The sequence below is a fragment of the Anarhichas minor genome, unplaced genomic scaffold (genome assembly GCF_050575085.1).
Source record: "Anarhichas minor isolate MPS153535 unplaced genomic scaffold, ASM5057508v1 ptg000040l, whole genome shotgun sequence".
In the NCBI taxonomy this organism is placed as follows: Eukaryota; Metazoa; Chordata; class Actinopteri; order Perciformes; family Anarhichadidae; genus Anarhichas; species Anarhichas minor.
In genome coordinates, this window is record NW_027466486.1 from 4767324 (window position 1) to 4784413 (window position 17090).

The 17090-nt window shown below is 36.4% G+C and overlaps 1 protein-coding gene across 1 annotated transcript; it reads right to left on the minus strand.

Moving 5' to 3' along the window:
* Positions 1 to 185: 185 nt before the first annotated feature.
* LOC142968256 (uncharacterized) lies at positions 186 to 16233 on the minus strand. The gene is made up of 20 exons (XM_076108061.1): positions 16176 to 16233; positions 15979 to 16083; positions 15720 to 15875; positions 15455 to 15598; positions 15187 to 15330; positions 14755 to 14898; positions 14523 to 14633; positions 14192 to 14302; positions 12732 to 12881; positions 12037 to 12641; positions 11698 to 11982; positions 10875 to 11610; positions 9154 to 9291; positions 4442 to 9019; positions 3536 to 3631; positions 3273 to 3368; positions 2982 to 3032; positions 2633 to 2698; positions 2261 to 2356; positions 186 to 1939 (listed from the first exon to the last, which is right to left on the minus strand). The coding sequence occupies exons 1-20, from the start codon at positions 16231 to 16233 to the stop codon at positions 1836 to 1838; spliced, it is 7974 nt and encodes a 2657-aa protein (XP_075964176.1). The 3' UTR covers positions 186 to 1835.
* Between the last annotated feature and the right edge of the window lie 857 nt (positions 16234 to 17090).

The window sequence follows — 17090 nt, forward strand, 5'->3', positions numbered from 1 at the left end:
TTCACATAAAATATACTGAGGAAAGAAATAAAGCCACCTATCAATCTATCTAGCCTTCTTCAGGCTCCAGTCAGGTCTCTATACTATGAATAAGCGCTTCTAAATTACAACTAATGTTTACTAATATTGTATTGTGATGAAAACTTATACAAAATGATTATAATATCTTGAATTCTCTGATTAAAGATTGGTGAGATATTAAATTATGGAGCATTTTTACAGCTAAACATCAGATTCAACTTTTACAAATGAATCGACACAACATAATAAAAGCTTTCTCTTACCTTTCTTTGCAGGTTCTGGTTTGGCTTTCACCTTAGAAACTTCAGGAACCTCTATTAATGGGGAATATTTAAAAATATCATTCATTAGCTCATCTTAGCTTCACATTTAACATGTAATGGTAGCACTTTATGCAGACAGTAATTCTAGTAAACTGTACGAGTCAAGGACAACGCTCTGTTAAAATACGGTTGGATTTGATACTTGATATGTCAGATTGATCATATCAAGTTGTTTTGTTCATGACCTCACAGACACCGTACCTTACAGTTAACATGTGGTTACAGTGACTCTGTTACATACCCGTCTTTGTAACATTCATGTGCTCCTTTTTCAGGACAGGAACTGTCTGCTTTACTGCAGTTGTCAGCACCTTTACTGCCCTCTTGGGTTCATCAGCTGAAATGAACAGCAGGAAATTATGCTACAGTTTCAGGGACTATTTCATTTTTATTTTATTTCACATGGTATTGCAGACGAAGTCTGTCGTATCTTGCAATGTAGCTGAAAACATTTATGAAAATATATTTAACAGATTATGTGATTGTAATGTGATTTTTGTGGAAGACTATTTGAGAAACAAGTGACCAATACTATAGTTTTCGGGTGAGGACAGTCTCTCTTTTCAGTGCATTTAAACTACTGCAAAATTCATCAAATACTAACCACAAGAATAAAAAGTCACTTCTACTAGATCTGTTACATACTGTATTATCTCACCTGCTTTTGTAATGTTAAGATGTTCCTTCTTCAGGACAGAAGCAACCTCCTTCTTGACTACTTTAATCCTCCTTGCAGCCTTTTTGGGTCTAGCATCTGTAAAAAAAAAAAAAAAAAAGGAAGAAAATTGAATTATTTAATTTAAATTATAATAAGGAAAGAAATACAGCCTTCATTGAACAAAAGAAACATATTAATCAATTTATCCTTCTTTAGGCTCCAGTCAAGCCTCTCTTAGGGACTCTATATGAGTAAGTACTTTTAAAGTACACCTAAAGTTTCCAGATATTGTATTGTCATGAAAACTGTTCATGTGTCACAGCAGTATTTTGAGCCATGCTAGCGGTGTGGCTCTATGGATGCTTTGCATTACCTGGTATTACAGGTGTAGGTTTGAGTTTTTCCTTTGGTTCCTTCTTGGGCTCCTTACGAGCTGCCACTGGTGGAATTTATAAAGATCAGTATTTATTATGTGACACTTTCCTTGGATTTGTGACTTGTTATGTGTAAAACACATGAAAAGTCAGTATACCAAAAATATGCATTATATCTGGAATATGTTTACGTTTAACTCTCGTGTTGGTTGGATTCATTATTGAGATATTAGGTTATTGAGCAACTAAACTGAAAACATCAGATTTAAGATACTTTTACAAATGAATTGACAATTGACACAAAAGAATATAAGCCTGTTCTTACCTTTCATTGCAGGTTCTGGTTTGGCTTTCACCTTAGAAACTTCAGGAACCTCTATTAATGGGGAATGTTTAAAAAGATCATTCATTAGCTCATCTTAGCTTCACATTAAACATGTAATGGTTACAGTGACTCTGTTACATACCTGTCTTTGTAACATTCATGTGCTCCTTTTTCAGGACAGGAACTGTCTGCTTTGCTGCAGTTGTCAACACCTTTACTGCCCTCTTGGGTTCATCAGCTGAAATGAACAGCAGGAAATTATGCTACAGTTTCAGGGACTATTTCATTTTTATTTTATTTCACATGGTATTGCAGGTGAAGTCTGTCATATCTTGCAATGTAGCTGAAAACATTGATGAAAATATATTTAACAGATTATGTGATTATAATGTGATTCTTGTGGAAGACAATTTGAGAAACAAGTGACCAATACTATAGTTTTCGGGTGAGGACAGTCTCTCTTTTCAGTGCATTTAAACTACTGTAAAATTCATCAAATACTAACCACAAGAATAAAAAGTCACTTCTACTAGATCTGTTACATACTGTATTATCTCACCTGCTTTTGTAATGTTAAGATGTTCCTTCTTCAGGACAGAAGCAACCTCCTTCTTGACTACTTTAATCCTCCTTGCAGCCTTTTTGGGTCCAGCATCTGTAAAAAAAAAAATAAAAAGGAAGAAAATTGAATTATTTAATTTAAATTATAATAAGGAAAGAAATACAGCCTTCATTGAACAAAAGAAACATATTAATCAATTTATCCTTCTTTAGGCTCCAGTCAAGCCTCTCTTAGGGACTCTATATGAGTAAGTACTTTTAAAGTACACCTAAAGTTTCCAGATATTGTATTGTCATGAAAACTGTTCATGTGTCACAGCAGTATTTTGAGCCATGCTAGCGGTGTGGCTCTATGGATGCTTTGCATTACCTGGTATTACAGGTGTAGGTTTGAGTTTTTCCTTTGGTTCCTTCTTGGGCTCCTTGGGAACATCCACTGGTGGAAAATATGACATCAAAAAGCCTTAAAGATTTAGGTTTTTATAAAGATCAGTATCTATTATATGACACTTTATTGGATTGTATAACCTTTTATGTGTGGAAGACACAAAACGTTTTATGTTTTATGTTAGCAAACATGAAAAGCATAATATTTTAGTGTATTTTCATCCTTGAAAAGTCTGATAAAAATTGGTAAGATATTGGAGCATCTGCACAGCTAAATAACAAATAACAAATAAATTAATAATTGACACAAAAGAATATAAGCATGTTCTTACCTTTTTTTGCAGGTTCTGGTTTGGCTTTCACCTTAGGAGCTTCAGGAACCTCTATTATTGGGGAATGTTCAAAAATATATTTCATAAGCTCATCTTAGCTTCACATTAAACATGTAATGGTAGCACTTTATGCAATACTTCTTCTTAAATAGGGACACCACTGTTAACACATTGTGAAATGTAATCTTTCACTTGATATTTTAAAGTTTGCCTCTTGTTTGCAATACTCACAAAGTCACACTGCAGCTTTAGGTTCACTTATGGTTACACTAAATCTGGAATGTTACTTACCTGTCTTTGTAACATTCATGTGCTCCTTTTTCAGGACAGGAACTGTCTGCTTTACTGCAGCTTTCAGCAGCTTTACTGCCCTCTTGGGTTCATCAGCTGAAATGAACAGCAGAAAGTGACCAACAATGCCATTTTCAGGTGATTTTTTCATTTAATTTCCTTTCATTTAACCAACTGGGTTAATGTGTCACTGAAAAATTCCTCAAATACTAACCATTAATATAAAATATCACTGTGACCAGGTCTTTTACATAGTGTCTCACCTGCTTTTGTGACATTGAGATGTTCCTTCTTCAGAACAGATGCAACCTCCTTCATGACTGCTTTAATCCTCCTTGCAGCCTTTTTAGGTCCATCGTCTGAAATACAAAGGCAAAGCTGATTGAACAGTTTCAAGTAAATTATACAGAGGAAGGGAGTATACCCTTCATTGAACAAAATAAACATCAATCTATTTACACTTCTTTAGGCTCTAGTCAGGCTATCTTTTGACTCTCCACAAATTCCTGTAATGCTAATTCAATTCCCAACAGCCTCATTTGTACTTGGTGTTTAGTTCTACTTAGCAAAAGTTAGCATGTTAACACACTAAACTAAGATGGTGAACATGCCGGTAATCCCTAGGTTCCCAGGGCCCGGTGTTCTTGATATAAACTAACATTGTAAGAGTTGGGCAAAGGCTATCTTTGCCGTTCAAATGGAGATGGACTTTCAAGTGCAATTGAAATGCTACAATCTGAGGGTATATATTTCAAGGAGTACAAGATCAGTAGGCTATTAGCTGTTGGAGGGTGATTTCAACACATTGACCCAGGAAAACACATATTGAACATTTGATCCAGGGGAACAAAACAATGCTGAGAACATAAACCCTTTTGAAAGTCTCCTTAATGTGTCATATAAACATGATATTGAGGTGGGGAACATTGGGCCCTGGGAACATAGATACGATCTTGTGAACATCATACATGCTCAACATCAACATGCAAGCATTGTCAGAGTGAGCATGTTAGCATCATGATGTGAGCATTTCAATCAATTGCACTATCAATTGCACCATTGTGTAGTACAGCCTCACAGAGCTGCTAGCATGACTGTAGATTTTTGCTGTTGTTGTGGATCATATTGTTTAATTGCTAAAAAGCACTGCATTCCTTGCCTATGCCTACCTTTCTTAGTATCTTGAATCTTGACAGGTGCTTTGTCTTTATGAGTCTTTTTGATTTCTTTCTCCTCTTTAGAGTGCTTTGTTTGTTCTATGTTTTCCATAGATATCTTCTTTGGTTCCTTGTCCTCTTTGGGAATCATCTTGACCTCTTCCTTGTCTTTGGAAGGTTTCTTTTGATCTTGTTCGTCAGAGAGATGTTTGGGTTCTTTTTCTTCATTTCTAGAGAGTTTTGTTGATTCTTTTTCATCTTTAGAAGGTTTCTCTTGTTCTTGTTTTCCTCTAGAGAACTTGTTTGGTACTGACCTTTCTTTGGAAGGTTTTGCTTGCTTTTCCTCAGGTTTTTCCTCCACGGAAGGCGTCTTCGGGTCTTTTTCCTTCTTTATAGGCTTAGTAACTTCTTTTTCCTCCACTGAAGGCATTTTCTCTTCTTTACCTTCCTTAGACGGCATCTTGTCTTCCATTCCTTTTTTTGGAGGTTTTACTTCTTTCTTATCTTCACATGGCTTCTTAACCTCTTTTTTCTCTTTTTCTTTTGTAGGTTTCTTGATTTCTTTTTCCTCCTTTGATGACTTCCTCTCTTCCCTCTCCTTCAAAGGTTTCTTCACTTCTTTCTTTTCGTCTTTTACATCCTTCAGTTCTTTTGGCTTCATTGTTTTGTCTACTATCTCTTCTTGAGGTTTTTTCAGTTTTTTCTCTTCCTTAGATGGTTTCATGTCTACCCCTTCTTTGGGTGATTTCTTCTCATCTTTGTAAGACATTATTTCTACTTTGTCTTCTTTGGAAGGTTTTGTCTCTTTCTTTTCATTGAGATGTTTCTTCACTTCTTTCACTTCTTCAGGGTGTTTCTTTTCTTCTTTAGGAGGTTTTACCTCTTCTTTCTGTTCTTTCAGAGGTTTCTTGACCTCTTTCTCTTCTTCAAATGTTTTCTTGACTTCTTTCTCTTCTTTAGATGGTTTCTTGACTTCAGTCTTTTCTCTAGATGGTGTTTTGACTTCTTTCTCTTCTTTCGATGGTTTCTTGACTTCTCTCTCTTCTTTAGGTGGCTTTGTGACTTCTTTCTCTTCTTTAGAAAGTTTCTTAACTTCTTTCTCTTCTTTAGGTGGCTTTGTGACTTCTTTCTCTTCTTTAGATGGTTTCTTAACTTCTTTCTCTTCTTTAGATGGTGTCTTGACTTCTTTCTCTTCTTTAGATGGTTTCTTGACTTCAGTCTTTTCTCTAGATGGTGTTTTGACTTCTTTCTCTTCTTTAGATGGAGTCCTGACTTCTTTCTCTTCTTTAGATGGTGTCTTGATTTCTTTCTCTTCTTTAGATGGTTTCTTGACTTCTTTCTCTTCTTTAGATGGTGTCTTGAATTCTTTCTCTTCTTTAGATGGTTTCTTTACTTCTTTCTCTTCTTTAGATGGTGTCTTGACTTCTTTCTCTTCTTTAGATGGTTTCTTGACTTCAGTCTTTTCTCTAGATGGTGTTTTGACTTCTTTCTCTTCTTTAGATGGTGTCTTGACTTCTTTCTCTTCTTTAGATGGTGTCTTGACTTCTTTCTCTTCTTTAGATGGTTTCTTAACTTCTTTCTCTTCTTTAGATGGTGTCTTGACTTCTGTCTTTTCTCTAGATGGAGTCCTGACTTCTTTCTCTTCTTTAGATGGTGTCTTAATTTCTTTCTCTTCTTTAGATGGTTTCTTGACTTCTTTCTCTTCTTTAGATGGTGTCTTGACTTCTTTCTCTTCTTTAGATGGTTTCTTGACTTCAGTCTTTTCTCTAGATGGTGTTTTGACTTCTTTCTCTTCTTTAGATGGAGTCCTGACTTCTTTCTCTTCTTTAGATGGTGTCTTGATTTCTTTCTCTTCTTTAGATGGTTTCTTGACTTCTTTCTCTTCTTTAGATGGTGTCTTGAATTCTTTCTCTTCTTTAGATGGTTTCTTGACTTCTTTCTCTTCTTTAGATGGTGTCTTAATTTCTTTCTCTTCTTTAGATGGTTTCTTGACTTCTTTCTCTTCTTTAGATGGTGTCTTGACTTCTTTCTCTTCTTTAGATGGTTTCTTGACTTCAGTCTTTTCTCTAGATGGTGTTTTGACTTCTTTCTCTTCTTTAGATGGAGTCCTGACTTCTTTCTCTTCTTTAGATGGTGTCTTGATTTCTTTCTCTTCTTTAGATGGTTTCTTGACTTCTTTCTCTTCTTTAGATGGTGTCTTGAATTCTTTCTCTTCTTTAGATGGTTTCTTTACTTCTTTCTCTTCTTTAGATGGTGTCTTGACTTCTTTCTCTTCTTTAGATGGTTTCTTGACTTCAGTCTTTTCTCTAGATGGTGTTTTGACTTCTTTCTCTTCTTTAGATGGTGTCTTGACTTCTTTCTCTTCTTTAGATGGTGTCTTGACTTCTTTCTCTTCTTTAGATGGTGTCTTGACTTCTTTCTCTTCTTTAGATGGTTTCTTGACTTCAGTCTTTTCTCTAGATGGTGTTTTGACTTCTTTCTCTTCTTTAGATGGAGTCCTGACTTCTTTCTCTTCTTTAGATGGTGTCTTGATTTCTTTCTCTTCTTTAGATGGTTTCTTGACTTCTTTCTCTTCTTTAGATGTTGTCTTGACTTCTTTCTCTTCTTTAGATGGTTTCTTGACTTCTTTCTCTTCTTTAGATGGTGTCTTGACTTCTTTCTCTTCTTTAGATGGTTTCTTGACTTCTTTCTCTTCTTTAGATGGTGTTTTGACTTCTTTCTCTTCTTTAGATGGTTTCTTGACTTCTTTCTCTTCTTTAGATGGTGTCTTGACTTCTTTCTCTTCTTTAGATGGTTTCTTGACTTCTTTCTCTTCTTTAGATGGTGTTTTGACTTCTTTCTCTTCTTTAGATGGTTTCTTGACTTCTTTCTCTTCTTTAGATGGTTTCTTGACTTCAGTCTTTTCTCTAGATGGTGTTTTGACTTCTTTCTCTTCTTTAGATGGTGTCTTGATTTCTTTCTCTTCTTTAGATGGTTTCTTGACTTCTTTCTCTTCTTTAGATGGTTTCTTGACTTCTTTCTCTTCTTTAGATGGTGTCTTGACTTCTTTCTCTTCTTTAGATGGTTTCTTGACTTCTTTCTCTTCTTTAGATGGTGTCTTGACTTCTTTCTCTTCTTTAGATGGTGTCTTGACTTCTTTCTCTTCTTTAGATGGTTTCTTGACTTCTTTTTTTTCTTTAGATGGTGTCTTGATTTCTTTCTCTTCTTTAGATAGTTTCTTGACTTCTTTCTCTTCTTTAGATGGTGTCTTGACTTCTTTCTCTTCTTTAGATGGTTTCTTGACTTCTTTCTCTTCTTTAGATGGTGTCTTGACTTCTTTCTCTTCTTTAGATGGTTTCTTGACTTCTTTCTCTTCTTCAGATGGTTTCTTGGCTTCTTCCTCTTCTTTAGATGGTTTCTTGACTTCTTTCTCTTCTTCAGATGGTTTCTTGACTTCTTTCTCTTCTTCAGATGGTTTCTTGGCCTCTTTCTTTTCTTCAAATAGTTTATCTACTTCTTTTTCTTCTTTATATGGTTTCTTGACTTTTATCTCTTCTTGAGATGGTTTCTTGATTTCTTTCTCTTCTTTAGATGGTGTCTTGACTTCTTTCTCTTCTTTAGATGGTTTATTGGCTTCTTTCTTTTCTACAAATAGTTTATCTACTTCTTTTTCTTCTTTATATGGTTTCTTGAATTTTATCTCTTCTTGAGATGGTTTCTTGATTTCTTTCTCTTCTTTGGATGGTTTCTTGACTTCTTTCTCTTCTTTAGATGGTGTCTTGATTTCTTTCTCTTCCTTGGATGGTTTCTTGACTTCTTTCTCCTCTATCGATGGTTTCTTCACTTCTTCGTCTTTTTTGAGATGTTTCTTGACTTCTTTTTCTTCTTCAGATGGTTTCTTGACTTCTGTGTCATCTTTTAGCAGTTTCTTGACTTCCTTCTCTCCTTTAGATGGTTTCATGACTTCTTTCTCTTCTTTGGATGGTTTCTTGACTTCTTTCTCTTCTTTAGAAGGTTTCTTGACTTCTTTCTGTTCTTTAGATGGTTTCATGACTTCTTTCTCTTCTTCAGATAGTTTCATGACATCTTTCTCTTCTTTAGAAGGTTTCTTGACCTCTTTCTCTTCTTTAGATGGTTTCTTGACTTCTTCCTCTTCCTTAGATGGTTTCCTGTCCCCCTTCTCTTCTTTAGAAGGTTTTTTCACTTCTTTATCTTCTTTTAGTGTTTTTTTGACTTCTTCCTCTTCCTTAGATGGTTTCTTTAATTTGTTGTCTTTAAATGGTTTCTTGACTTCTTTCACCACTCTGGATGGTTTCATGATGTTTTTGTCTTCTTTAGGTGGTTTCTTGACTTCTGTCTTTTCTTTAAGGGGTTTCTTAACTTCTTTCTCCTCTATGTATGGTTTCATGACATATTTTTGTTCTTTAAATTGTTTCTTGACTTCTTTCTCTTTGAGTAGTTTCTCCACTTCTATTTTTACTTTAGTGGGTTCTGTCACTTGTCTCTTCCCTTTAGGTTTTGTTGTTTCTTCCTCTTCCTTAGAAGACTTCTTTACTTCTTTCTCATCTTTGGACGGTTTCTTGGGTTCTTCCTTCTTTTTAGACTCTTCTTCTAAAAGTAACCGTCAAATTGTCAGTTTTTCACGTACTCTACGTATACTCTATAAAAGTTAACAACCTTGTTTTTATTTTTTACACATCTACTTTTGTACACTATTTTTTACTTTCATCAGTAAGTATAATTACCTTTGGGCTTCGGTGGTTTCTTCTCAAGTGATTTAGCCTCTTCCTTTAGGGTTTCTTCTTTTAGTTTTATCTCTAGGATTTCCTTAAGTTTGGCTTCCTCTGTTTTCTCCTGCTTTTCAGATTTTGCGGCTTTGAGGTCTGTAAGCCACAATACATCTTCATTCACGTATCATGTGCTTGTGTGCATAGAGTAAATTCTTGTTTTCACTATACAATAGCTTTTCAAAGCATTTTTCAAAAGTATTACCCTTAATAATGGCATATTTAACTTATTTTATTGCATGTCTTTCCTTTGCCTCTTTGAGAACTAAAGAACATAATGCAAAATATGTACAAATTAACAACACTTCACATTCCAATTCTGACCAGTAATCACACTGCATATTCTTAGCCCAGGCCTAGCCCCAGGCTAACAACAGTGCTGTATAAAAAGCCCAGTCATCATGACAGAAAATCATGCTTGCATAAGCACTAAAAGCACTATAACGCTAAAAGCACTGATCAGAAACACACCACAACTAGATATTATATTATTGAAGCAGTCAGACCTATATTTTAGAGCTAGACTGCAGAGATCTACAGTAAGTCACAATAATTAGTTAATCAGTAATATTTTTTGTTGATACATAATTCACTGTGGAGGGAAGATCATATAGTGCATCAGAATGTTGTTTTGTGTCCTCATCCAGAAACCCATTAATGTTTTTCTCAGCCTGTTAGTTCCATCTAGCCGCCCTCTGTACTATTGGCTCACTGCCTAAGGCAATGAATGTTTGGTCTAAAGCAGGAACACTCAAGTACACCATTAGCCCCTTGGAAAATAGATTTGTCTTTTCCAAGTCATCAAAAACACAAGAGCACAGTTGAAGGAGCTCTGTACTGTATTAGTCCCAAGATCCTCTTTCTCTGCAGCTATTCACACGTTCACAAGTCACAAGTTTCTGATCTAAATACAACTTTAGTTAGATTTGATCTGGTTATATTGGTAAATGTGCTTGTATTTCCTGTAGTCAGATGAGAAGATAGAAGAAGAATATCAAGTACAGTCAGTCCAAGGATATGCGTTGACTTCTCCTCTTGGGCAACACAAATTGAGGTAAAGATGTGTCAGGGCGAGTTTTTAAACTCAACTGTGCGCTAGAACTTGAGCCCCAGTGTTTTTAGCATATAGTTGTTTACAATTTGGCACCATTAAAAGTATGCTGCATTACCTATTAACAGTTCCTGCTTGCAATATACCTGTGGTTATACTGACAACCGCAACTGGATTACTTTGATAGTGAAGAAAACTTAGACTTGATGATTCTTAGACAACTGAAGTGACTCTATACTATGTTGCTAACATTAAGCTAGTTTAGCTATTTATCTTTTTACGTTCTCGGATTCTGGGTAAAACGGCAAACTAGATTATTCTCTAAAATATTGTAATCTCTCAGAACAAACAAACACACAATGTTAACAAAACACACTGATATAAACATATGAAAGATGTTACATTCAGTAAATCAGTCATTGAACAAATATCTGTTTGGCCCTTCTAACTTTAGTCCCGTCACAACCAAGTGATCCTTTGAAAACATGTTAAGAAAATATATATATATATATATATATAAAAAAAGATATAATAAATATCCACACTCACCATTCAGAAACATTTTCATTACCTGGTAATGAAAACAAGGATGAAATAGATGAGATGATCATGGTAAAGAGTGTTGTACCTTTGTCATGTTTGTGAAGGTGTTCTTCTTTGTGGGCAGCTCTGAACCCGACTCTTCTCAGTCTCTCAAAGGGAATATGAACGTTCCTTTTTCGTTTGAGTCCAGTTTTCACACTTTCACTGTTGTTGTTGTTTTCATCAAGTTCATCGATGATGTCGGAGTATTCGTCTTGGTCGTGAACTGTTGTTTCCTCTTCTTCAACATTGTCAGATTCGGGCACGCCACTGGCATTATTGAGTTTTTTAGATAACAGAATTTCAAAATCAAGATGTTGGACAGATGGCTCTTCTTCTTCATCTTCATCATCCACTTCAATCATCTCTACTTTGACCAGTTTTTCGCCTTCCTCCTCCTCTTCTGAATGCTCATCATCGTCCACATCTAAAGTTTGAGCTTCCTGGTCCGTTTTTACAAGCTGATCTTTGACATCAGTGTCAACAGTTTTTTCTTGGTCTCTTCCTTCATCAGCATGAATATCTCCATCTTCAGTCTCCTCCCCATCAACCTCTTCTTCTGTTTTTGTCTCCTCCTCTTCCTCCTCCTCATGTTTTACTCGAACTTCTACAGTTTTTTTCTCCTCCTCTTTCTCCTCCCTAGCTTCCACAGAATATTCTTCAGTTTTGGTCTCCTCCTCCTCTTCCTCCCCATCTTCTATCACAAGTCCTGTTGTTGTCTCCTCCTCATCCTCCTCATCTTCCAGATCTTCTTCTACTGCGTCTTTCATTTTTGTCTCCTCCTCTTCCTCCCCATCTCTTACCAAAACTTCTTCAGTTTTTGTTTCCTCCTCCTCCTCCTCCTCCTCCTCCTCCTCCTCATCTTCTACCAGAAGTCCTGTTTTTGTCTCCTCCTCATCCTCTACTGCATGTTCTTCAGTTTTGGTCTCCTCCACCTCCAATCCCTCATCTTCTACTTCAGTTTTTGTGTTCTCTTCTTCCTCACTATCTTCTACCAAAACTTCTTCAGTTTTAGCCCCCTCCTCCTCTTTCTCCTCATCTTCTACCACACGTTGTGTTTGTGTCTCCTCCTCATCTTCTACTGCATGTTCTTCAAATTTGGTCTCCTCTACCTCCACTTCCTCATCTTCTAGTTCAGTTTTTTTGTCCTCCTCCTTCTCCCTTTTTACCAAAATGTCTTCAGCTTTGGCCTCCTCCTCATCTTCTACCAGAAGTCCTGTTTTTGTCTCCTCCTCATCCTCTACTGCATGTTCTTCAGTTTTGGTCTCCTCCACCTCCAATCCCTCATCTTCTACTTCAGTTTTTGTGTTCTCTTCTTCCTCACTATCTTCTACCAAAACTTCTTCAGTTTTAGCCCCCTCCTCTTTCTCCTCATCTTCTACCACACGTTGTTTTTGTGTCTCCTCCTCATCTTCTACTGCATGTTCTTCAAATTTGGTCTCCTCTACCTCCACTTCCTCATCTTCTAGTTCAGTTTTTTTGTCCTCCTCCTTCTCCCTTTTTACCAAAATGTCTTCAGCTTTGGCCTCCACCTCAGCTTCTACCACCTCTTCTCCAGTGTTCGGTTCCTCTATTTGTTCTTCTTCAATATCTGTTTTATTATCTCCCCCGTCTTCTCCTTCATCATCCTCTGTTTTTAAGTCCTCATCCTGTTGTGTACCAACACCTTCCTCTTCGTCTGTCTCCTCCTCATAGGCTGCATCGTCTTCTGTTTTTATCTCCTCCTTCTTCTCCTCTTCCTCACTGTCAACCTCTTCTCCCTCATCTACAGGTGATGGTTCATGTTCTGTTTCTTCAAAGTCGATATGTTTCACTAGTGATGTGATAGTAACAAATTTAGTGCCTGTTATTGATCTTGTATCTGACTAATGAATGTGAATATTAGAGAAAAATGTATGAATACCATCCTCCTCCTCCTCCTCGTCTGCTTCACTGGCAGCTTCAGTGGGAACTTCAGCCTCCTCTTCCTCCTTAATCTTTGAGTCTGGTGCTTCAGTTAACTCTGCAGCAGCAGCAGCAGCTTCATCCTTGGCAGCTTGCATGATCTCTGTAACTGTACCATCACCCATATGACCTGTCATATCTGACCTTCACATCATTACACGGAAAAGCAGCTCCAAACTTATTTTCAGGCACAGAGTAATTTGATGGGGTGAAATGGGAGCAATGACCATTCATAACATTATATCGTACGCACCATATGCTGCAGTTAATGACTTTCCCCATTTACTTATATAATTTAAATGAGCTAAGATCCTCAGATAAAAGATAATATGAAATATTGCAGACGAAAACACGTCATCCAGTACAAACAATCCAGATACATTTATAGACACATACAGTATATCGCAGATGTTTAAATTATTGAAATACAGGTTACAGTTGGTTAGTAAGTCAGTGGAATGCAACTCCAAAGGACAAATTATAAAGACAAATGTTCATGCGCAATATAACATAGAAATCCTAGTATGGAGCTAAATCCAGGTCAAAAGTTTTATTCATTTGAAAAAAAATTTGAACCTGAAAGTTCAAGTTGTGGTCTTGAACATTGAAAAATACAGCAATGTATTCAAAATAAAAATAAGTGAATGAAAAGTTTTTTTGGGTTGAATATAATTTTGATTCAGTTCTGGAATTTTTTTGAATATATATATATTTTTTCATTTTTCACTTTCATATATATTTTGATATTTGAGTTCTTATATTTTTCAGAGTCAGATTTTATATTTTCAGTTTCATTACTGAACATGACATTAGGCAGACTTGAGACCAGTTCACAGAAAGTATTTAGAAAAACAAAAATCAATGCAAACATGCATGTAAGGCAACTATTTGCTGGCAACACACATTGCACATGTCCAAAACAATGTAATAGTGTATTTCCGTGATATGTGGTGGTATTTTCTTACCTTTTTCAAAAGGTGGCAGAAATTCACCTACATTTCAAAGAAAATATGTTAATTAAAGAAAATTAGCTTAATTTTTAAGAAATTATCTTAGTCATTATTTACCTTTCCTTTGTACCATATGTATACGAGACGGGAGAGCTACAGCTTCATCTAAACAAAGAGAAGAAACAGACATGTTGTGTAAATGGGGTGTAATTTGCAGTCATTTGCTAGTAAGATGCTTTTAGGTGAATTAAAACGGTAATAAAAAGTGAAACCTTTTTCAGTTACTACTTTTACAACAGGTTCGCCTAAAAAAAGAGAAGAAAATATGATAAAGTATGCATCAAGGCGTCAATCACTATATATGGTACAGATATGATACAAGTGTCTTTATATATGTGTAACTTTTTGTTTAGTTTAAGTTATTATATTATTTATTATTATAGTATATAACTAATGCAAACAAGCATACCTTGATCAGCAACAAGCATGCTCGACATGTAAGCCACAAACACATCTTTCTTGTCGGAGAAATCCAACAAGGCATCTTCGACAACCTTCATGGGAGCTTCAGGCATGATCCCTAAAACATTAGCACAGTCAGTTAAACCTGCTGTTTATAATACTAAAAAGATACAGCTTTTGATTGTTTAATATTAATTCCATTACCTTACTCATACATATCTTAATATGAGTAATGACAGTGAATGCAAACACAGTGATATACCAGCAATAGTATTGTAATGTGGCTCATTTGTTATTTACGTCCTCATATGTTGAAAATGTTAAAAGGCCTTGTTCACCAATCAGCGTTGTGGAGACGTAGCTCACGAGCATGTTTATCTGTTCTGTGGTGATTTCTGCTGTTCTCTTCAGAGCCGACATGGGGCTGAATCCCACAGCATGCTGGATATCTGATCAACAGAAAAGTCAATGTAAAAACTGCAGTTAGCAGACTAGAGTAGAGTACATTGTCAAGGTAAACACACATACAGTAGATTTTAAGATCAAAGGTAAAAGGTTAAAATACTCTACCTTTTACTGTGTCCATTATTACATCAAAGATGGCACAGAGCACATCCTGGATGTATCCTGTTATTCCACTCAGAAAGTCGTTTGTAACACTGAAGACATTTCTGCCAACAACCACAGGGTCAAAGAAGCTGATGTCAGTGGTTCCTGAGAAGAAGAAAAAACGCATTCAAGCCAAAGCTCCAGTGAGTAACTTCATTCAACAAATTCAAACACTTTTTGTTATGGAGACATTTGGAAAGACAGTTAAGGGGAAAAGATATTGTCCGCCAGTAATGAACAATTCTTAATATAAAAAACAAAAAGCACTACATACCCACGGCAAACACAAGCTAACAGTTACCGTGTAATAATGTTAATTTAGTAATACAGACATAATGTTTAATGGAATAATGCACCACAAACAATAAGAAGGTTGAAATATAACAGAGGTACCTTTTGTTATGTCCAGTGCACTGTCTATGATGGCACAAAGCACGTCCTGGATGTAGACCACTATTCCCCTCATGGTGTCATTTGTAACACTGAAGACATTTCTGCCAACTACCACAGGGTCCATGAAGCTAATGTCCATGGTTCCTGAGAAAAACAAATAGAAAAGAAATGAGGACAATTATATAAAATCAGTATTGTATGTCATTTTGTCATTTTAATATTCAAGAGGTTACAGGTTAGAGGGATGGTAAATGGGGAGAGTAAATACCTTTTACTACATCCAGAATTGTCTCCAAAATTGCATCTAGCACATCCTGGATGTAGCCCCCCACTCCACACACAAAGTCATTAGTAGCACCGAAGACACCTCTGCCTATGACCACAGGGTCAATGTAGCTAAGGTCAACTTTTCCTGAGAAAAACATTTGAGGGAAAAATGTATTCATTGTTAGTTTATTATCATGTTGTGAATAAAAAAGGGAAGACAGACAAATTCCTTAGTCAGAAGTAAGCATCAAATATGGAATACATACCTTTATTTATATCCAATATAGAATCTAATGCAGTGTCCACAATAGCACACAGGGTGTCCCTGAAGGTGCCCGCAACTCCACCCATAAAATCATTAGTTGAATGGAAAGCTTGTCTACCGATGATGACAGGGTCAACATAGCTGAGGTAGAAGTTCCCTGTGGGTTTAAGGGTAGATTATTAGAGCCATTGTCTCATCACATGTACACTAAAATGATAACTTTTCTTTTGTTCTGGTTGAGTGCGAGTATGTTTTCATACCTTCCTCATCTGAAAAATAGCGAACAAATCCATCTTTTGCTTCCGATATTTCATCAGCTGCGTAGGTGGCAGCGGACATGGGGTCACTTAAATCAGGTGCACATTCTAGGGGCCCAGAGATATAAGAGTCAAACATTACAATAGTTGCTTCAACACTGCTGAAAAGATGTGACATGCATGCGGTCTCTCCTATGTACCTGGAAACTTATTCATTAGACTGGACACTTCATCAACAGCGTCGTTTACAGCTTGCATGGGGTCCGAAACGATTTGCTGAATGTCTGAGATTAATAACAATGTGATATGATGATACGCATGTTTGATGATTGTCATTCTGAAAACATGGATTTTTCAGGTATTCGTGACTTACCAGGGACTGCTTTGTACTCCACAAAGTCAAACATCACCACTCCAACCACCACCCAGGACAGGAGAGCAGCCAGGGCAATCAGCAGCTCCGCGGACATTTTCAGCTTCCCGAGGAGGCTCAGACCTTTGGACTTGAGAGAGCTCGTCTGTGGTGTAGCTGCTCCATTGGACCCACTGGCTGTGGAGGAGGAGGATGCTGCTCCTTTATGTGAAAAAACGCAAAAAGATACTTAAGTCACTCAACGTCTTCAAGACAGTCCTGCTGTAGTACAGCTTTTGCTGCTTGGTTCTCTGCTACACTGGAAAGAGTAGGAACAAGTATACTTTTTTTTGTTTTTTATGTATTTTTACATACTTGATTTGTCCTTTTAGGGTCAGACCCAATCCTCACTGTTATAACAAATAAACAGTGGCATGCAGCTGGTCACAACAATCTCCAGAGAGGCTACATTCAGAAGTGCATTGGGAAAGTGTTGCATGCAGGTATTTGTATTTGCTTTTTTTCAGTGTTCTTTCTACACATTCGTAGCATGGGAGTGTACATTTTTGAAAATAATAGCACCAGACCTAAAAATTCGCAGGGCAAATATATCGACCAAATCGCAAAAATTACAACAGAATCTACAAGTATGATGGCACAGATATGTGTCAGAATTGCATATTTTGTCTGCCAGCGAGCATTGACAAGTTTATTTTTTTTTACTGTAAAGTGTCCCACTCAGGGACATTATGTGTTATTAGAT